Source organism: Microtus oregoni, unplaced genomic scaffold, assembly GCF_018167655.1.
Source record: "Microtus oregoni isolate MIOR12 unplaced genomic scaffold, Mior012 000064F_ref0000363, whole genome shotgun sequence".
In the NCBI taxonomy this organism is placed as follows: domain Eukaryota; kingdom Metazoa; phylum Chordata; class Mammalia; order Rodentia; family Cricetidae; genus Microtus; species Microtus oregoni.
Window position 1 is genome coordinate 10,092,722 of NW_024543874.1, and position 22,385 is coordinate 10,115,106.

The 22,385-nt window shown below is 43.4% G+C and overlaps 1 protein-coding gene, 1 long non-coding RNA gene and 3 other non-coding genes across 6 annotated transcripts in view; 2 read left to right on the top strand and 3 right to left on the bottom strand.

The window, feature by feature from the left end:
• The window catches only part of LOC121439954, a 77,659-nt gene that overhangs the window by 20,582 nt on the left and 34,692 nt on the right, over positions 1–22,385 (top strand). Inside the window, exon 3 of one of the 2 annotated variants that reach the window (XR_005973311.1) lies at positions 6,249–6,957. The exons of the other annotated variant lie outside the window; for it this stretch is intronic. This is a non-coding gene — a long non-coding RNA (uncharacterized LOC121439954). Of the gene's footprint in view, positions 1–6,248; positions 6,958–22,385 lie in introns of those variants that run through there. 2 annotated transcript variants of the gene reach the window in all.
• Positions 39–555, bottom strand: LOC121439953 (ATP synthase subunit d, mitochondrial-like). Its single transcript, XM_041640595.1, has one exon. It carries the CDS (start codon positions 537–539, stop codon positions 54–56), a length of 486 nt encoding a protein of 161 aa, XP_041496529.1. The 5' UTR covers positions 540–555; the 3' UTR covers positions 39–53.
• Positions 4,946–5,017, top strand: Trnac-gca. The gene has a single exon. It is a non-coding gene; the product is annotated as a tRNA-Cys (tRNA).
• On the bottom strand, positions 12,298–12,369 carry Trnac-gca. The gene has a single exon. It is a non-coding gene; the product is annotated as a tRNA-Cys (tRNA).
• Trnac-gca lies at positions 13,273–13,344 on the bottom strand. Its single transcript has one exon. It is a non-coding gene; the product is annotated as a tRNA-Cys (tRNA).

Here is a 22,385-nt window from a genome sequence, read left to right on the forward strand (position 1 = left end):
TTATTTTAATGTCCAGAGTCTGGAATGAAGGACTGGCTCCCTCCTGGCCTGTTTCACAGGTTCTCAATGGGCTGATGAGGCCAGTACGGGTACTTCTTCTTGTCCAGCTTGGTTTCTGGGAAGATCTCATTCAAGTCATCAATGGTCATCTGATCAAAGGGGATGATGGTCTTCATCTTCTCCAGCTGTTTCTCATACTCCTGGATCCTGACCTGGGACTCAGACACGAATGCAGCCCAGTTCTTCACATCCTCCTTCTCCTCACTGTCTACCAGGGCTGTGTACTTATCCTCAGGCACCGGGATCTTTAAGGCATTATACTTCTTTTCAAAATCATCCACCAAGCCAGCCTTGGCCACATTGGCCTTGTAATAAGCCCAGTCAATCGCTGGTGGTTTCTCAGACAGACTCGCCAACCTGGTGTGGAGGGTCTCGTTCCAGGACTTCAGGGAGTTTGCAATTGCCTTTTGGTTTTGGGGTATGATCTCCACAAAAGACACCCAGTCAATGGTTTTTAGAGCAAGTTTACGCCTGGCCATCTTGGGATCCTTCACCGACCCCGGCCTCATCAAAACTTTCTTAGGATTCACATAAAGTCCGATTACAGGACAAATGGTGTTAAAATGCAGATAATGTTTATTAGACAGCCTCAGCAGGACTGATGGTATAGCTTAGGGGTTGAGAACCTGACTATGGATCAAGAGGTCCCTAATTCAAGTTTATGTACCCCCAGTGAGGTTTGCTTTTAGCACCCTATATACAGACAGTACTTCTTCAGGTTGCCTCATGCCATTGTCCAGGTCAATGAGCACTAATAGAAGGTGATAGGAGAGAACACTAGGTGATAGAGACACACTAGGCAGGAAGGGCACTAGTCTAATCATCCATTGAGCTGCATCAGTGGAATGTTCCAGAACCAGAAATGTGGTTCTAGAACATGATCATGTTACTAAGCATCATGTGATTAGGCAGGCTGCCTGTCATGGTCTTTTCCTTCAGGAATACAACACAGAAGTGCAGACTAAAAGAAGTGTTTCTACATGTGCCTGCGTTCCAGAATGATCTGATTCTTGTACAGTCCCTGATCCCATCTCCAGACTTTCTGCAGGCAGAGACTGGAGCCGACCAAGGCAGAGCTTATATATGCTTCAGGGAGCAGAGCTGGGACTGTAATGCTGCCCACGAGTGTTGGAGTACAGGTGTCCATCATGAGCCTGATACCAGGCCTGGAGCGGAAGGTGTTTCCCTGTTGAGTTGCAGTCTTACTTTGGTCCAGTATTTCTTTGCTGCACCCCCGTTTCTCCCTTTTGAACAGGAATGTTTATACTGTCTGTTGTATGTGGTGGTTTGAGTGAGAATGGCCCCCACAGCTCCTATATTTGAATGTTTGGTCCACAGTTGGTCGAACTATTTGGTATGGCCTTGTTGGAGGAGGTGTGTCACTGGGGGTGGGCTTGAGGTTTCAAAAGCCCACACCATTCCCAGTCAGCTCTCCCTCTTTCTCTGCCTTATGCTCCAGTCATACCTGCCTGCCTGCTGCCGTGCTTTTCGCCATGATGGCCATGAACTAGCCAATTCTCTGGTACCAGAAGCTCCCAGTTAAATGCTTTCTTTTATAAATTACCTTGGTCATGGTGTGTCTTCACAGCAATAGAACAGTAATATTGCATACTGGAAGTATATAACTTCATTTTCTTATTGTTCAATGACTTGTGGTTGAAAGGGTACCTTGATTCTCAGAAGATGCTCTGGACTTTGTGCAGTGCTGAGGTTGTTAAGGCTTCAGGGACTGACTAAAGCTGCTGTGTGCTAGGAGAGAAGCACGTGACTGTAGTAACCAGGGCTGTAGCATACAGTCCACAGATGGCGCAGTGATCGTTCACTAAATTTGGAATCACCATTGAAACACATAGGTGTTTAAAATATAAGGTTGTCACTAGCTTCCAGGAAAGCAAAGGTTCTACTCTAAACCTTAGCCCTTCTTAACACCATCTGGATAATCCATGGATCGTATTACCTAATCATCATGATAGAAACATTAAAGACAATTCAAAAATAAGTTGAGGTAGAAATATATTTGAAAAACGAGCCTAGGAGGAGGTACATGAGGAGGTAAATAATTCTTATTTACAAAGTCAGTCAGTTGCTGATTTCAGACTGAATTGAGTTAGACAAGCCACACAATAGTGATTTTATTTAGGAGCACACAGACCAGGACATGCAGCCAAATGGAACCATCTTAGAAACAGACCAGGACATGCAGCCAAATGGAACCATCTTAGAAACAGACCAGGACATGCAGCCATAATGGAGCCATCTTAGAAACAGACCAGGACATGCAGCTAGATGGAATCATCTGAGAAACAGAAAGTAGATATAAAAAGATGGTTTTCTTGATAAGCTTTAAAAAATTGTCTTCTAAATATACTTGTGCAAGATCCCTTGATAAAAACAAAATCACATTATCTTAGATATTGTTCTATTGCTGCAAGGAGACACCATGACCAAGGCGACAGTATAAAAGGAGGCATTTAGTTTGGTGCTTGCTTACAAACAAAGGGCTAATATGTGAAGATTGCTGTAGGGAGTGTGATATCTGGCATGAAGGCATGGTGCTGAGAGCTCACATGAGCCAGAAGGTTAGTCTGTGATGATCGCTATAGGGAGTGTGATATCTGGCATGAAGGCATGGTGCTGAGTGCTCACATGAACCATAAGCTGCAGGCAGAGAGAGTGACACTGGGCCTGCCTCAGGCTTTTGAAATCTCAAAGCCAACTCCAAGTAACACACTTCCTCCAACAAGGCCACACTTTCTAATCCTTCCCAAACATTTTCAACACCTGGGGACCAAGCATTCCAATATTAGAGCCTATGGGCCACTCTTACTTAATCGCCACACACAAGTCAAATTAAAACTATCCGCGTCATGGGGATATATCTGAAAGGCAAGGTAGAACCTATAGCTTTAGCATTACCTAGTTCTAAAACAGAGACTCTCTCCATCACCTCCTCTGCTGTCAGAACTCCTCGACACACTCAGGCCTGAAGACGCATCTTCACAGTCTAACCAGCAGCCTTCCTCAGGTGCTAACACACAGATCATCCATGAGCTAGAGAGATGTCTTCACATGCAGGTACCACATATGTTGCAAAACACAAAACAGACAGGGTCTCTTCACCCCAAGGGCTTGCTGTATTACTGAAGAAACAAGACATGTAAATTAAAAAACCCTTGTAGCTCATGTCCTCCTGTTTCCAGCTATGCTATTTCCACAGCTGAGGTGTGTGTGTGTGTGTGTGTGTGTGTGTGTGTGTGTGTGTGTGTTATGTCATGGCAACAGGGGCCAGAGTTGGAGACACTGGGGATGTTTGGGATGAGTTAGTGGAGGCAGCAATGCTGGTCTTGGCAAATCTTGTGATACAAATAAATTGTAGGAATGTTGGGTGTGACTATGAAGGTGAAATATACTTATTAAACATCTCTGACAAGGAGGGGGCATAACAAGGAGGTAGAATGAATAATAGAAACCCAGAGATAGTTGAAGCTGAAAATCAGGAAAACAAAATAGCTAACACCTAGAGAGACCTTTTGCCCCTACCAAACCTTCAGACTGAAAGGATCCTGTCTGCAGAAATCCTCAGACCCCACACTCAAATGAGTTCCTGTCTCTTTCCCTTTATATTCTTCTCTCTGCCAAGCCATATTGCTCCTGTCTCCACTTCCTTAGTGGCTGGGATTAAACATGTGTCATTCACAAACACTGGGATTAAAGATGTGAACCACCACCACCTGGATCTGTTTCTGGATTGAGCTTGTATAGTCCAAGGTAGCCTAGAACTCACAGAACTCTTTTTGCCTATGTCTCCTGAGTCCTGGGATTAAAGTTTTGTGTGCCACCATGCCCTGGCCCGTATGGTTGACTAGTGTGGCTGCTTTGCCCTCTGATCTTCAGGCAAGCTTTATTTATTAAAACACATATAATATACCACTATAACTCAGGGGTAGAACATTTGACTGCAGATCAAGAAGTCCCTATTTCAAATCCAGGTGATCACTACCATGAATTTATTCTTTAATTTATACCCCAAGAGTTATCACTCAATACTGTTTTTCTTCCATTTATTCCACTTAATGGTCTTCAGCAGAGCTGGGAGCTACAGATCATGTGGATGGATGGCAACCTCCCATCTATTCCTACGAGCTCAATTGCCCCCCACTGCATTCTTATTATGACTCCTCTCTTCCTGCATATATCTGGTTTGTCTGGTTCTGTTGGGGTCTTAAAGAGAAGGCAAGGACAGTGTTGGAAAATTCTTCTAAATTTTCCAGGCACAGCAGCCATACAGACAGCTGGTGTCCAAGGACCAGAAAGGAGGCCAAACATAAATTTTCTTCCTCTATGACTGTCTGGTGAACATGTGTTCAGAACTAAGGAAAATAAATCCCAGAACCCGACTTTCTGTAGAGTGTGGGTGTTACCCATGTGAGCTTTTTCCATTTCCAGAGCCTCCTGCTCTCTTGCTTCATCCTCACAGACTAAAATATGGCTCAGCTGCTGTACCAGGAAGAGAGGGACCCTGCAGTGTTGCTGCTCCAGCGCCAGCTGGGGCCCTGTGAGAACCTTGAGTGACAGCCCACTCTGTCTTCAGGGAAGGAGGAGAGGGTGATGGAGACCCAGGTGGAAGGCAGTTGGCCAGCTCAGGAGCTGACCCAGGACAGCCGGGTGAAATGGGCTCAGGTCTGCAGACTGCTCCTCTAATTTCCTTGGCTGATGATGCTCATCAAGGATGGGCCAGGCCAGCTGCAGAGCTGAGGAAGGCATCTCACCAGTCAGGTCTGGCTGCTTCTGGGAAGAAGGTCTGAGAAGATCTGTAATTTAACTTTATAGTCAGAATTTATCACCACACAGATGAAATGTATTAACTGGGCACACTGGCACCAGTGGGGGTATAGCTCAGGGGTAGAGCATTTGACTGCAGATCAAGAGGTCCCTGGTTCAAATCCAGGTGCCCCCTTATTTATGTTGGAATCTGGTTACTGACTTATTGCACTCATCTAAGTCAGGATGCCCATGAAATTAGAAAGTCTTCATTAGCTGAGGTTTCTGGAATCAGAGCTTCTATGCTCCATTCATTTACTTCTATGGGTTACATTCTCAGCTACATTATAAATATCAGCCACTGGCCCAAAGGCTGGAACCCCCAAAGCACATTAGTACAATGCACACAGCTGACCTCTGACCTCTGCTGTGTCCTCTCTCCCTTCTTGTTTTCCCCATCTGGATTCTTTCTCTCATCCTCATCTAACTGGATACTTAGTTTTAATTGTTAGTTGGACACACTGTGGAATCACCTTGGAAATAAATTCTCCACGAAGGATACAGTGTCTAGATCAGGTTGGCCTGTGTTCCTGTCAGTAAGGGATTGTACTGATGATTAAGTCAACTGATGCATGAGGACACAGCACTGTTCCCTAGGCAGGGATCCTGGACAGTGTGAGTGCAGAAAGTGAGCTCAGCAAAACAAACATGCGTGCATTCATTTCTCTCTGCTGTTGAGGGTAGATGTGATGTGACTAAGTGCGTCAAGTTCCTGCTGCCTTGACCTCGCTGAAATAAGGAACTGTATCCTGAAATTGTGAGCTAACACAAACCCTTTCTTCCCTCACTTGCCTCTTGCCTCAGCATTTTATCAGAGCAGCAGAAATGTGGCTTGAACAAATCTTTCTGTCCACTCTCACTGAGCAATGGTCTCAGTGTGGTCCAGAGCTGCCCATCAGGTGAAGAACTGCATTCTGAATTTAAGGATGTGCTGACAGGCTATGATGGGTAGCAGGAGGTCAGAATCTGAGGCTGTGCTAGCATGGACAGACACTACCTGGAGGCAAAGACTCATAGTAGGTGCAGGACGTCAGCAGAGGTTGGCTGAAGCATTTTAGTCACTAAGCCACTAATGCCCTCTGCTGAAGGGATGCCAGCAGAGAAGTGCTCTCTGATTAGGAAGGTGATTTGCTCCTTTTGTAAGTTTAGCAGGATTAGGATGTCGCTGAAACATTTACTGGGTTGTCTTGTCTGATTCCAAAGTACAGGGCCTGCAGGATGCTCACTGCTGGAAAGATAGGGTACAATGGCTGTCGTGAAGACCCACAGGCATAAAAATCCATACTTGAACTTACAGAGCTGGGAGGCTGTTTCAGAGTAAAGCAATGGCTGTGTGGGCCATTTCTGACAGGCTGCTTTTGCCACAGAGTCTATGGGAGGAGTGGACTTCCCATGAGAATCGACTGGTCATGAAGAGAATTCAGAGGCAATGGCAGATAGCACTTTGTTGTTGGAAAAGAGAAGCTGATTCCTGTCCATGGCAGGAAGCCTCGACTACATCAGTTCAAGGTAGGAAGATACCGGGCGTCTTCCAGTTACATACATCCTTGGCTGTGTGGCTTGCATAGCCTTGTGAAGATGGATTTGATTCAAGTGCTACCAAGTCAGTTCTGTTAGATGGAAGCGAGCATCCCAGAAGAAGGAAGACTGTCCCACAAAAGCCCAGCACCTCCAAAAATACACCACTGAGTTACACTGTGATCTTGGCTTTTGAAAAATGGAATGAAATTATTTGAACCTCAAACGTTTCTTTGGGAGCTCTGTTGACAAGCCATGATTTCCACCCCTGCACCCCACACTCATCAGGTACTGACTGAAGAGAAGGCAGAGTCTCTGACCAACTATAGGACTTCAGATTGTGGTTCATGGTTGAGAAGAACCCTTGAGATAAATGAGGGGCCTTTGTGGGTAGAGAAGGAAACTCATTGTCTGAGTCTGCTTGTTGTCTGTAGGTTTCTGTCCTGTCTGGTCCTTATTTGGCAAGGCAGTCACATCTTGCTTCTTCTGTGGCTGGGTCACAACTGTGGACTAAGCCTTTTCTCTTCCCAGAATTTTTATTGCCTTGCTTCTACTTCCTTCCTGGCTACTGACCAATCAGCATTTTATTAAAATACAATTGACAGTGTACAAACCATAGTCCCATAACACTTCCCCCTTTTTTAAAAATAAAAAACTCTGAATCTAATATCCTTTGTTTAGCTTTTCTCCTGACTATTATTCATAACAACTTGTAACCAACATTCTAAACAAAGGAAAATATCCATAGTCCATTTTTGGGGAATGTGGGCATAGTGTTCCAGGCTACTTCCTGCTGGTTGGGAGCACTGGTAATCTCATGGGGACCTAAAGAAAATTTAGAATTATGATCAAGTCATGTCTGGAGTAGGTATGCTGTGAGGCTTGATCATCTCAGACAGCAGTTTTGAATTTGTTCTGGTGTAGAACTCTGACATCTGGGCCATCTGTTCCTACCGAAGATTTCTCAGGTGGTGTTCCTTGATCAAACATGATTTTTCTTACCCTGTGGAAACAAAAACAAAACCTCTTCTCCAAAGTAACATACCTTTTGACTTCAATTTTGAAGTCAAGGTATTTTCAAAATACCTACCTTGGATTAATTCAGCGGCATTTATAAACAAATATCTTTAAGCAGCTGTTGCTCCTTCCTCAGCATCCAAACAACTCAAAGAGAACATAATAACATACAGTGTCCAGATTCTCTGTGTGTTTTCCATATTTACGTGGTTTTATTTTAAACTCTTTTAGTTTTATTTTTTAATATTTGACTTTTTGAGACAGGGTTTCTCTGTATATCTTTGTGATGGAACTCACTCTGTAGACCAGGCTATCCTTAAACTCACAGAGATCTGCCTGCCTCTGCCTCCCAAGTGCTGGGATTAAAGGTGTGTGTCATCACATCCTGAACTCATCGAGGTCCATTTACCTCTGCTTCCCAAGTGTTGGGATTAAAGGTGTATGCCATCACACCCAACTACTCTCTCTTTTTCTTTTTTCTTTTAAGGACTTTATGCTTCCCCTCCTCCAAGCCTGCACATATTTTTAAACACACAGTAAACCATTTAGAGGTTTTTATTTTCATCTTTGAATCTATCTTTAGTATATACCTCTCTATTTTTCTGACCACATGAGTCCTTAATTTGCTAAGCAATATGGGTAGGATTACAGTCATGGCTTTGATGGCTGAGATTCCAGCCTTGTGGTGGAGGTACTGGCCAGAGCCATGTTTATTGCCACAACTCTATGGCATTTCAAGGTCCCTGCCACCACCAAAAAGCATGCAGTCAGCTTTTCATCAACACCATTTAAGTGTTTCGTGGCAGGACCTCTTAAAAGATCTTCAGGATTTTGCAGCTAAAGCTGAGTCAGGAAGCCTCTCTTAAATGAGAGCGATTGCCTCTAGCAAGCAGAGCTCACCCAAGAAAGTGCTGCTATCAATAAGCCATGCTTTACTCTATTTTTTTTCTACCTAGAATTACTTCCCAAGCTTTTTCAGGCTTTATGTGAATGTGGTTGTCCATGTGGGGCGCCATTTGTTGACTGGAGATTTCTGTCCTATTTGGTCCTTATTTGGCGAGGCAGTCACATCTTGCTTCTTCTGTGTCTGGGTCACGACTGCGGACTAAGCTTCCCTTTTCCTAGAATTCTCATTGTCCTGCCTCTACTTCCTGCCAATCAGCATTTTATTAAAATACAATTGACAGGGTTCAAACTATTGTCCCATAGCATCAGCTGGGTCTGCTGTAATAAAAGGAGCAGTATATTATGGGATGCAAGGCATGGCAACAAGGTGAAACACCAGGGAAATTCTTTCAAGCCATGGAAGTATAACCCACAAGTAGAATGTTTGACTGTAGACTCAGGTTTGAGTTCAAATTCAGATGTTTCATTCATTTGTAAGCCTACCGTCTCTCTTTAGTGTTCTGCTTACTTGCCATCTCTAACATCACCCTGCCTAGGACCCTGTCAGTGTCTTTTGGGGACATTGGATATCAATCATAAATCAGAGTCCCATCGATGGTTAATGATCTGTGTCTATGTCAGAAGGTTTTAGTTAGTTGCTCCATAAACCTGGCATTGTGGAGGCATGTCCTGAGTCAGAGGCTGTCCAGGAATCCTGAGGCAAAGTCAGTGGGTCAGTTTGTCCCACTCCCTCCACTGTGCAGTACCAACGTGTCCTTCAGTCATTATTCCTTTTTAATTTTATGTGTATTGGGTTTTTCCTGCATGTCTGTCTGTACAGCACATGGCTGCCTGGTTGCCAAAGAACTCAGGAGAGCATGTCAACCATCCTGGAGCTGGAGTTAGAGACCCTTGTGAGCTGCCAAGTGGGTGCTAGGAATCACACCTGGGTCCTCTGGAAGAGCAACATGTGCTTTCAAGCAAGTGCTGTCTCTCCAGCATCCCGCCCTTCAGTCTTGTCTCTCTTTTCTTGGTGTACAAATCTCTATAATGGTTTCCTTTCTATTTTCTTTGTTATCTGCCTAGGAATCCTCTGTCTGAGGTTTAAAAGGTTCCAGTTATATGTGACAAGATTAATCTGTGTGTAACCTCAGATGCCAGAACAAAGGCCACCTTCTTCCTTGTCTTGGTCACTGCCTACAATGTGTAACGGGAAGACTCAGATGGCTGTGAATCCTCCCACTGAGAGTGGCCATCTGCCACCACCCTATCTGCTTGCTTGCCAGTGTAAGGTGCATTCCAGCTGCCTATGTGTGTTCTTCGGATCCCAAATCTTTGAAGTGACCAAGTCTTCATCATATTTCGAAGGTGAAGTGATTTTCCTAGTCCTAGGCCCTGATGGTTTCAGCAGAAAGAACCATTATCCGTGTCTAGAACCATGTGTGGAAGCTGGCACAGCCACTGGGGAGGGCAGTGGGCAATGGCCCTAAAGATGGTGGGCGGTAAAGAGAGCGCTGTCTTTCTGCCTAAACTGGAGAACTCCAGTTGATTCTCCAGATTTTTGCATTGGGGATTTCAGACTATGGGGGTGGAGCATCCCACCTCCTGGGTTCCAGGCTTCTTGTTAGTCTGGTGGGCATCCTATGGCGGCCATTGGCTGGCACCTCTTCTAAATGGTCAAGATCTATTTTGTGTCTGCCGTGCTTTGGTATTTTAAGTTTCATCCCACAGAATAGAGTTCCTACTGAACATCTGAACTGTTCCCAGACAGCATTACTACAGCGCCATGTGTAGGGCCGAGCAGAGCTGGGCTGTTCTGGAGCTCCAAGAATTACCACGAACAGCTCCACAGCCTGCAGTCTTTGCTGAAGACAAGAAAGCAACAAGAATTCCGCCAGCAATTTCTGCAGAGTGACTAAGATTGTGTGAAAGATTGTATGAAACAATAATCAAATTATCACAATTGTGTCTAGTGAGACGGCACAGCAGTCATTTGTGCTTGCTGCACAAGCCAGTGAATCTGAGTTTGGACACACACACACACACACATGCATGTGTATACACACACATATATAAACATGCATGTGTACACACACACATTTCCCATAAGAAGAAACGAGACATGGAGGCACATGTATGTAACTGAAACACTCCTAAGGGAAGGGAGTTGGAGACAGGAGATTCTGGAGCTCATGGCCATTTAGCCTACAGCGTGCATCCCAGTTTCAAGCAGAAGGTGAGTCTGACACCCCAGGCTTTTCTCTTTTCCTACATGCTCCATGGGATACACATGCCCTCATGTAGAAACACACACATCATAAATGCACATGCACACACAGGGTCACCAGTGTTGGGAGTTTACAGTGCCCCGGTCTCTCTTCAATACTGCTTTTCATTAGTGATGAGTCTGGTTCCCTAGGACACTGGACATGGAAAGTCACAGTACATATGACCTTGGGTGAGACAGTGCAGGGATGTGGTAATGAAGAGAGTCTTCACAGGTACAAGGGCAAAAATCACTGGCAGATCAACTGGCTACATGTCAGGCAATCCTGGACTCAAGACTGTGCTTCTGGGCACAGCAGTGTCCTGTGCTGTGCTGCTGAGTCACAGAGTCTCTGGTTCTCACTTCACAATTGTGAGGACTAAATCAGTTCTTCAGGCTTAGCTTCCTCTGATTCATCCAGGGATCACAGATGGAGACCAAGAGGGAGGAAGAAGAAAGGCTGCATCATTACAGCCCAAGAGGCTGTTTCAAGATGCTTTGGATAATAATCATGAACTCCTATGGCTGGGTCATTATGAGATGTGTCCTGTTGGGGCCTGATTTACCAATGTTATCCACATCTGTAGCTTGGAAATGCTTATAGAAATTAATAGGTATAAACAACGCATGAGTCTGAATCATCCCAGAGTGTCTTAGACATGCATATCATCCTCAGATCATATTCCCAGAGAATCTGGTTTAGGGGTTCTCAAGTGAGGATCAGGGACATTTGTTTCTGTCCTACCTTACCCTACCTGCTATGTGTTCTTAGATTTGCAGTACCAAACATCTATTACTTGGATCCAATAAAAAGGGAATGGCTACCCCATATCCTAGTATGCAGGTCACTATTGCTCTTCACAGAGTCCACAGCTGGGAAAGAAAGTTGATGACTTTGCAAAGCACCCTCCAGCTGGACCAAAGCTAGTCAACAGGGAGGAAGCTTCCTGGTCAGTACCAACTTGACTCCCCACCTCCTGTGACTAATCTGTGTGGTGTCTTCAGCAATAGGGTTTTCACAGCAAGTTCTGGTAGCAACCGAGAGCAATGACAATAGCCTGTATTGTCCTGGAGATTCTCTGGGACACCAGAGTTTTATTGGAATTGCCCTACACAGGGGACTATGATCATCTGAGAAGCAATAGATTACCAAATAAAGCATACAGTTCCATGTCCAGGATACCTCCCTTTGGGTTGTTTTGAAGAGGTGTCCTGGAGCCCCAAATGTGTTTCTTGTTGTCTTCCAGTGCCAAGAACTGCTGTTGAAAGGTTACCTAACATGATGATTTCTTGTCCTGTGTGTATCACCTGCTCCTTGTTGCCTAGGTTTTTAACATCTTCCCTTTGGATTTCTTTGACATTTGCTACTGAGTTCAATTTTCATCCATTGTGCTGAATATTTGCAAAAGTCTGATGCAAGCTTATATCTTCCTTTAGGATAAATTTTCTTTTATTTTGTGCTACCATAATTTTCAGTTTCTGATCATTATTCTAATGGGGGAAGTGGGTAGATTTAGAGATGTGAGATTTTGGGTCCTTGGATGAGATTTCTCTTATTTGAGGCTACGTCATCCTCACAAAAGACATCAAATTACTGTGTATTATGGAGCCCAAAGAGGGAGGCTCTGGACTTTATTCAAGAAACTCCAACTCATGTAGACCTCCTAGCTACACCGAGGTTCTCACCAAGGTGAATCTAGTAGGTTAATTACCAAAACCATATTTAAGGAAGGGGGCACCTGGATTTGAACCAGGGACCTCTTGATCTGCAGTCAAATGCTCTACCCCTGAGCTATACCCACACTTATAGGTAAAGCAGCCTCTCATTAGCACCTCTTCATCCTTGGAACCACACCCAGCCTTCTTATATATTCATGATTTACTGGTTATTCCTAATAATCTTGACGTGGCAAGATTTTTCTGTTTAAGTCTGCCTCCACCTTCTCCTCTCTAACCTCTGCCAGCCCATCTCAGTGCCCTCTCTCTCAGGAGTGCTAAAGACATCAGGTTTGGCCCTTAACTGTGCTGTTTTCTTAAGTTCACATTTAGTTTCCTTAGGTGGCCAAGACAAGCATTGATGGTTCCGAGTCTTCAATGGCCCAAACATTTTTCCTAGAGAGAACTTTATCTGTCCTCCAAGATATCAGAAGTGTGATCTTTATGTTATGCCATCATTTATTCATTCAACAAACATTCATGGAGCTTCTAATATTCTATTCACTTTCAGCCATATTGAGGACACAAAGAGATGTCAGTCATTTTCCTTTTCTTCAGAGTCTTATTCTAAATAGGAGACAAATTCATGGATCCAAGTCTTTACTCAGAAGAAGCAGAAGTCAATGCATAGGCTGGAGGGGGGATAGCATGTAAGAAACACTCTTTCTGCAGGCTCTGGAGGGACATTCCAAGGGCTTGACTCTGAAAAGTTGCCAGAAACAATCCTGCTCCTCAGCTTCATAGGACTCCTCTGTGTTGATGTCCTGCACTGACTGAGTCATACAGAGCCTTGGAGGCCAGCGTGTGCCACAACATGAGTGTGACCTGGATGGGTCTCACTGAGAGTCCTGTACTAGCTTCTCTCAGAGAAGAGACAGAGTTCAGTTTTGAGCAGAATACAGAGCACAGGGGAACATAGTATATTTGTCAACTCTGTTTTAACCAATACTTCAGATTTGGTTTCTTGTATCTAAAAGAGACACCTAGGAAGGGGGCACCCGGATTTGAACCAGGGACCTCTTGATCTGCAGTCAAATGCTCTACCCCTGAGCTATGCCCCCATCTGCTTATGTTTATCTAATAATCATCTCTGAACCTGTATGGCCACTCCCTGACATGTGTACTTGCTAGTACTCTGTTCTCATCTGCTTTCTCCTGTGAGTCCCAGCCCTGTGCCAGCTGCACACCTGTCTGCTACCTCCTCATGCCAGCGCCCTCCTATCCTAGTTCACGGCTGTGACAGAAGCACTAATGCATGGAAGCCTGCGTTCAGCTCATCCACTCACCCACCTGTAAAGCCAATCTCAAAAGGCTGGGTCTTAAGCAATTGATGGCTTATGAGGGAGAGAAAACCACTTTCTTTAAGGGTGAGTCTTGTGGTATGCCAACAGTATTCCAGTGGACAGCTCCACACCCAGAGCATGCGATAGAGCAAATTGGAGAACACAAGCTGGGGGCGCAGATGTAGGATGCGACTGGAAAGAGGAGTTAAGGAGTTGAGGGTGATTATGATCAGAATACACTGAATGAAATTCTCCAAGTATTAATGAAAGTATTTTAAAGAGATACTACCATCTTTGGAAGAACAACCAATAATAGTCTTAGGAATAGCTTGTATAGTTTTTTTTTTTTTTTTTTTTTTTTTTTGCAGGGGGATTCCATGGGACCCTTTTGGCCACCAATTCAACAAGATATAACCCATTCCTGGCTCTGGATGTTTTATTTACTGGCATTTAAATCCCTCTCCTATAGGTATATATTTTAGGAAGCTTCTGAAGTAGTTGGTTTCTATATAGTTTTAAAAGACCAGTGTTAATTGTCCCTCCCCATAGTCCTTCCCTTGCCCTTATCTCTCATCCTCCTCCCTATTTAAATCTTGTTATTCCAATTTCCCCTTTATCTCCCCATAAAACTCTATTCTGTTTTCCATTCTTTTTTTTTTTTTTTTTTTGGTTTTTCGAGACAGGGTTTCTCTGTGGTTTTGGAGCCTGTCCTGGAACTAGCTCTTGTAGACCAGGCTGGTCTCGAACTCCCAGAGATCCGCCTGCCTCTGCCTCCCGAGTGCTGGGATTAAAGGCGTGCGCCACCACCGCCCGGCTCTGTTTTCCATTCTTTTGATGACACTTTCCTCCCCTTTGGATTCTTAATAGGTACCTAATCTCAGTGGTTATTTAGATCGTAATCCACTGATCAAATGGTTGAAAGTCTACATCCATATATAAGTGAAGTCATGAAATATTTGCCCTTTGCGTTCTTTGTACCTCACTTGGGATGATGGTTTCTAGCTCCATCTTTTTCTTGAGATTTTCAAAATTACATTTTTGTTAGAAGCTGAATAATATTTCATTTTGTAAAAGTACCACTTTTTCTCACTCCATTGGTGGGTATCTAAGGCTGTTCCCAATTTCTGACTAGTATGAATAGAGCAGCAATGACAATGGATGGGCAGGTGTATCTCTTGTAAGATGGAGAGTTCTTTGGGTAGATACCTGTGGTGATTTGAATGAAAATGGCCCCTAAAGTGAATGACACTATTAGGAGGTGTGGCCTTGTGAGAGGAAGTTTCTCACTGTGGAGTAGGCTTTGAGGTCTCATATATGTTCAAGCCATATCCAGTGAGACTGACCACTTCCTGTTTCCTGTGAATCAAGATGTAGGAACTTTCAGCTACCTCTCCAGCACCATGTTTGCCCTCACACTGCCATGTCTTACCATGATGATATTGGACTGAACCTCTGAGCTGTAAGTGAGTCACCCCAATTAAATGTTTTCCTTTACAAAAGTTGCCTTAGTCCTGGTGTCTCTTCACAACTAAGACAGAGTTGGTACCAGGAGTGGAGTATTTTTTTTTGTTTTTGTTTTGCAGTAGTAGGGACTTTGAGTTAGGAAAGCAGAGGAATGCTTTAAGCATACTAGAAGGAGAAAGGTGTGCTAAGAACTATTTGAACTGTGGGGGCCTGGCTCAAGAGTTTTCAGAGGAGAATATTAATATGTGGCCTAAAGATTGGTCTTATTATATTTTGGCAGAGAATGTGACTGCTTTTGCCTTTGTCTGAAGAATCTGTCTGAGGTTAAAGCAAAGAGTTTTGGATTAATTCCATTGTCAGAGGAAATCTTAAAACGGTATAGTATAGACTCTGTTGTGTGGACATTAGTGTTTATTCTAATAAAGATTTATAATGAAAAGGAGTAAAGCTGAACAAATAAAAATACAAAATGTACAGATTGAAGAAAGAGGCACCAGGAAGTAGAATAGAGATAAATCCTTTGTTCAAGGAGATAAACAGATTAAGAAATGAAGTAAAGGGAGTGCTGACCTCAGGGCAAAGTCCCACCCAGCTAAGAGTCAAACTTGTGCAAAGGAATTAATGAGAAACTTAAAACGGGGTGTGGGGGTGCATGCCTTTAATCCCAGTACTCCAAAGGCTGAGGCTGGCAGACCTTTGAGTTTGAGGCCAGCCTGGCTTACATAACAAGTTCAAGGACAGCCGAGTTTAGGCAACGAAGGGAACCAGGGAAAAACAGAAAGCTTGTGAAGACATAACTGATCAAAGGGGAAGTGTTCCCTTCCAGGATGCAGTAGAGCTTAGCAGCTTCAGTCACGCCATTCTGGCTTTAGAGCATAGATAGAAGAAAAGCCTAATGGAACCTTCCTCCACGACTAAAGAAAACCACTGAGACCACGTATGTGTTGGGGTGTCCCTGAATCAAGGCCTAGAAAGGCCATTGTATGAAGCTGTGAAGTTGAAGCCTGATTGGCTTGGAGGCTCCAAGAAACTGGAGATGACAGATCTGTAGAATACCTGCCAAGGAAAGCTGCTAACAGAGTGTGGAACCAGCTCAAGAGAAAGAAGTGTGCCCCAGTCAACAAAGCAGAAAGGAGTTGGAGATCTGAAGAGTATTTTGACATCAGACATGGAGATGCAGAGTTTGGAGTTTGTTCAGCTTGCTTTGATCCAGTATTTCCTTGCTATACCCCCTTCCCTATGTTTTAGAACAGTAATATATTGTTGGTTATTCTATTCTTTTTACTCTTTTGACTTTGGGGGTGCCCTTTGCTTTTGGGGGCCCACCACCCATTTCCCAAATAAGTCACATACATGGAAGCTTATTCTTTCTTATAATTGCCAAGCCTTGGCTTTTTCTAGCCAGCTTTTCTTATCTTAAATTATCGTGTCTATCTTTTGCCTCTGGGCTTTTATCTTTCCCTATTTCTGTATACCCTTATTTACATCTTTCTCCTTGGCTTGCTGTGTAGCTAGGTGATTGGCCCCTGATATCCTCTTCTCCTTGTTTATCTGTCTCCTTCCCTCCTCCCAGATTTTTTCTTCTGTTTATTCTGTCTGCCTGCCAGCTCCAATAGTCCTTTCTCCTGCTTCACAACTGGCCATTTGCTCTTTATTAAACCATCAGGTATTTTAGGCAGGCAAAGTAACACAGCTTCACAGAGATAAACAAATGCAATGTAAAAGAATGCTACACATCTTTGCATCATTAAAAAATTTTCCACAGAACAAACAAATATAACACATCAAACAAATGTAACACATCTTAAAATAATATTCTACAACACTAATGTGTATCCTGTGCCATTATATGTTGCAAGTACATGATTTGATATTTTTAATTTTGATTTTTATGGAAGATTATAGTTAATAGATTGCATGAATCTCAGAAGAGACTTTGACTTTGGACTTTTAAACACTGTTGAGACTCTGATAGACTATGAGATTTTTTAAGTTGGGCTGAATGTAATCTTGCATTGTGATATGGATATAAGCCGTGGGGGCCGGGGGTGGAATATGGTGGTTTGAAAGCAAATGGTTCCCAAAGAGAATGGAACTATTAGGAGGTGTGGATCATTGGCTTAGATATGGACTTCTTGGAGGAAATGTCTCACTGTGGACATGGACTTTAACAATGTAATAACTCTAAGCTACCTTTCCAGCACCATGTTTGACTATATGCCACATGTCCTACCATCCCACCATGATGATAATGGACTGAACCTCTGAACTATAAGTGAGACACCCCAATGAAATGTTTTCCTTTATAAGAGTTGCCATGGTCATGGTGTCTCTCCACAGAAAAAAAAAGAAAAAAAGAAAACCCCTACTGCTGTGGGATAATGCTCTTGTACACTGTAAAGATTTGTCATTCATATTGGATTAATAAAATGCTGAATGGTCAGCAGTCAGGCAGGAAGTATAGGTATGGCAATCAGACTAGGAGAATTCTGGGAAGAGGAAAGGCAGAGAGTCAGTCACCAGCCAGACACAGAGGAAATAAGATGAGAATGCTGCATTGAGAAAAGGTACCAAGTCACATGGCTAGTCATGGTCAAGAATTATGGGTTAATTTTGTAGGGTTAAGACAGCCCCTTTAGGGGGCGGGGTTTGCCTCAGGCGAATGCCTACAGATAAATGGGTGCACGGGAGGCGGCTCCGCCCTTTCCTTCCTACCTCCTGTGCCACGCGGGAACTTCGGTTCTGTAAGTTTATCATTAAAGTGGTAAATATTCTTTAATATCTGCATTGCATTTATATTGCGCGGATACAATTGGCGCCCTCCCCGTGGGGCTTTGCCGAGACCCGACCCAAATCGGAGTCTCTTGGGGCCACTGCTCCTGGCCGTGGTCTCCCTGGGCGCACGGAAGCAGCTGAGATTCTGAGTGACTCGATTTTCCCTGCTGCTTGCTAGAGAATCAAGCCGGACGGGAGAGCTAACACTCCCCAAGTCGGCAGCGCCTCTGTAACAGCGTGGTCAGTCTCTGTTCCCCTCCCACCTCCGCCGGCGCTCAGGTCACGTGACAGTGGCCCTGCGAGCCCCGGCACGCCGGCATCCCTTTGATTTGTTCACTTTGGAGGCTTTTCTCTCTGTTCCCTTTCTGGCCCAATTGCTACTTATCAGTCTGGTGTCTGTTTCAATTTTGTTTTTGAGTCATTTATTTCAGACTTAGGCCACGTGGACTCAAGTGGACTCTTTCGCCACCACTGGCAGGAACCGGTCATTGCAGGTAAAAGAATTTTTTCTTTTATAAATAAAATGTCTGAGAACGTGACAGTTTCAGATTTCAACAGCTTTTTTGAATGTACCATTTGGGAGATTTTACAAGAGGTGTCTATCACCCCACATCTATGAATATTTCTGGGATTCTTAATTTTCCTTAGCACTATTTGGTTTGATAATAGGAAAATGGTCAAATCTCTTAAGGCAGAGGTTGAACATTTAAAAACTATTGAGAATGACAACAATCTTCTCAAGAATCAGTTTGAAGTTCTCCAGGAAGAAAACAGATCTTTGTTTAACATGACTCGGTTAACTGAGCAAAATCTAGAAAAGGTACAGGCTGATGTTAAGGAGAAATTCATTACTATGGAAGAAGGAACAGCTGAATTAGATCGTAAGTTCCAGCAGTCCCTTTCTGTAGAAACTGAAACATTAACTGAGAGAATCAAAACTGCTGAATGTGACAATAGAATTTTGTCTAAAGCTTATGACAGATTGGAGGAAAGATTATCAATACAAGAAGGCATGGTTTATGCCATAAAAATTATGTCCAAAGATGACAAGTTATCTCTAATGGACAAATTTCATACTTTAGAATCCTCAATAAAGGCTTTGGAACATAATTATGGACAGGAGATTCAGACATTACAAAAAGCAATGGTGAATAGAATTGAAAAGATTGAGGAATTTCTAAATTCTGATGAAGAAGAGCAAAGGGTAAAAGGCAAATTTTAACTACATCTGTGGATAAATCCCTCAGGGACAATTTCCACAAAGCTCTACCTACAGCTCTACATGCCTTTCCAGTAATAACAACAGAAAAGGTGATTGGTTCCAGAAACCCTAGGGTCATCAAGGAAGATACATGGGAGCCTGTCCGTATGAATGATCTCAAAGAAATTAAACAGGCCATCATGACTTTTGGGATGCACGCCTCTTTTGTTAAAGAGATGCTAAAATCTTGGGCCACAACAGGCAGAGCAACCCCCTCGGACTGGCTCCAGCTGAGCTCCGCGGTCCTTGAGAGTGGACCGCAATTAAAATGGAAATGCTTATTCAGGTGTAAGAGCTAGTTAATAATAATCCTGAGCAAATAGACAAAATAGTTCATAATTAATATAAGGCTCCGTGTCTTTCTTTGGGACTGGACAACTCTGGGACCATGTGGGACAGAAACTTCCATCTACACCCTACCTAAGAAAATACCCAAACATGCTATAGCTCAATCTTCAGGTAGATCAAGTCTGAAAAAAACACTTATGTCATAAAATAGAGATGTTAATATGGTATTCAACTTCTTCATACATATTGATAGAAATTCATGATGCTGGAAGGTTCTCTACACACTATCATAGAAGATATTATCTATATAAAACCCTGTGACCTACAACTGTCATTTGCCCACAAAACATCCTTGTTCGATACTGACACAAATATTATGGGAATAACAACAAATTTTTAATAATTGGCTTTAAGGCCCACTCCATGAGACAGAATCTATATCTGACACTGCTGCAGTGGCATGAAACTGAGACTGTGCAGGTCGTGGGCTTTAGGAGACAACCTAGCAATACTATGACTCCTAATGGCATACTGCTGTACCCATAGGTCAGTGCTTCGCTCAATCCCCACCATAGAAGCTTCTCCTTGCAGTGGATGGAAATTAGCACAGAGATCCACAACTGAGCAATGTACAGAGAGTGAGAGGCTTTGCAGCACCTTGGTACTAAATTGGATCCCTTCATCAACCTGCTCAACTCAAGTCTCAGTGTTCAATGCTGAAAAGGAGGCAGAAAGATTGTAAGCGCCAAAGGTGATGGATGACTCAAGGGAACACTGTCATCCACATTGTAGTCTGTTTTGCCCTCTTGAATCTTTCCATTGTAGATCTGCATGAGAGTGACCAGAAATAATCATGTGACAGTCAACACTAAGCTGTCCTGGAATCTCCTCTGCCAGCAACATCAGTCCAAGACTCTTCACTTTAGCCTCTGGCAGATTTTTAGTCAAGGGCAATAAATGGCCACATTCTTTGCTAATTTATGATAATAATGCTAATATTCTTCACCTCTGAAACTTTTTAAGCTGGACCTCAATGACCACATTGTTCTGAGCACTTCTGTTTTCCAAATTCCTATTATTACCTTGGCCAGTTAAGCCGCACTTAAAATATTTAACTGATTTTCAAACTGAAATTCCTAATATCTTCCATATTCTTCCATGAAGCAGCACGATTTGACCTGTCATAGCAATAACCCTGGCCCTGATATCACTTTTGCACATACTATTCTGTGTTGCTGTAGTGTTACATATTTAGTTACTACACAGTTCTATTGTCTTGAAGACATACCATGACCAAGGCAACTTATAAAGATAGCATTTAATGAGAGATAGCTTATAATATCTAAGTCCATGATCATCATGGTGGGAAGCATGGTGGCAGGTGGGCAGGCACTGGAGCAATAACTGACAGTTTACATCTGATCCACAAGCAGGAGGCAGAGAGTAGAGCTGGGTCTGATATGGGATTCTGAGACCACAAAGCCCCTGCCAGTGACACATCCCCTTCAACAAGGTCACACCTCCTAATCCTTCCTAAACAGTCCACCAACTTGGAACAAAATATTCAAATATATGAACCTATGGTGTTTGTTATCATTCAAGCTACCACATTATTTATAAAAAGATATTTAAATTAAGTGGCCTAACTATCAGTACTATCAGTGTTTGGGAAGAGTTTTAGGTCTTATCAAGGATACAAAGGCTAGAAATTTCACTTCCATTTACCTCTCACATGAGTAGTTTGTTAAGAAACATTCAAGAAGTTGGAATCTGGGAAAGAGGGACTTCCACTTAGAAGAGATGGTGAAACAGAAGCAGGTCATGGTGAAGGTGAAGGAAGTCTCAGGACACTGACCATGCAGCAGATTTTGGGGCAGCTGGAACAAAAGGAGCAGGAGCCGAGGTCACTCCTGTAAAACAGAAGGGAGAAATATTCATTAGACAATAGAAACATTTCCATGAATGGAAAATTATTCTGAAAAGTATTTTGCAGAGAACTCAAGGTTTGTGGAAGATGCAGGTGTTTAAAGAAAATGAAACAGTTTAGACATAAAGTTAACAATAACATCAGAATAAATAAAAGTTCTACCAAATGTCTTCGTCCTGTTTAGACTGATGCACTTCAGCCACACACAGTGTTAACAGATTATCATGATAAAAACAGAGAAGCTCATCCAACTAAAACTTGAATCAGGAATGGAATAGGATACTGAGAATGGAAGAAGGCATGGAAATTATAATCCTCATCTACAAGTCAGTCAGTTACCGATGTCTGCCCTGACTAAATAGGACATCCATGCTGTACGTAGTTTACGTAAGTGCACAGGCAGAGGAGGAGAGATGGCTAAGCCTTTGGAGAATGGCTCCCTTTGGGTGACAGGAGCAATAAGAAGAGGACTCAGGGTTATGTGTAGGTTTTTCTTCTTAATAATCTTTTAAAATATTATTGAGTTTTCAAAATAATTAAGTTGTGTCATATATGTTGATTAAAACTCATGGCAATGAGTTTGTGTAGTGGTGACAGATCTGAAGGACAGGTAGGGTCCACAGCTTCAGCATCCCCTGACCCTCTGTCCTCCTGCTCTGCTGTCAGATCTCCTGGATAACTACTCAGGCCTGAAGAGACATCTTCACCATCTCCCCAGGAGCCACCCTCAGGGCCAACACACAGATTATCCATGGGCTGGAGCGATGTCTTTACAAGCAGGTACCACAAATTCCCCAGAGAAGTCAGGCAGGGTCTCTTCATCCTGAGAGCTTGGGTATAACTGGAGAAGTCAGACATGTAAATCTGAAGTCCTTTGTAGTAACTTATGTCCCCATGTCTCCAGTTGTGCTGCTCCCACAGGCTCAGATGTGTGTGTGTGGGGGGGGGTGCTGACATGACACGGGGCAGACTTGGAGACTATAGAGGAACTTGTCTGGGCTGAGTCTGGTGAGGCAACAGTGCTGGTCTTGTCAGAGCCAGATGCTGGTGGTACATACCTTTTTACCACCATTGTGAACTCAGAGGCTTGCAGATGTCTGTGGT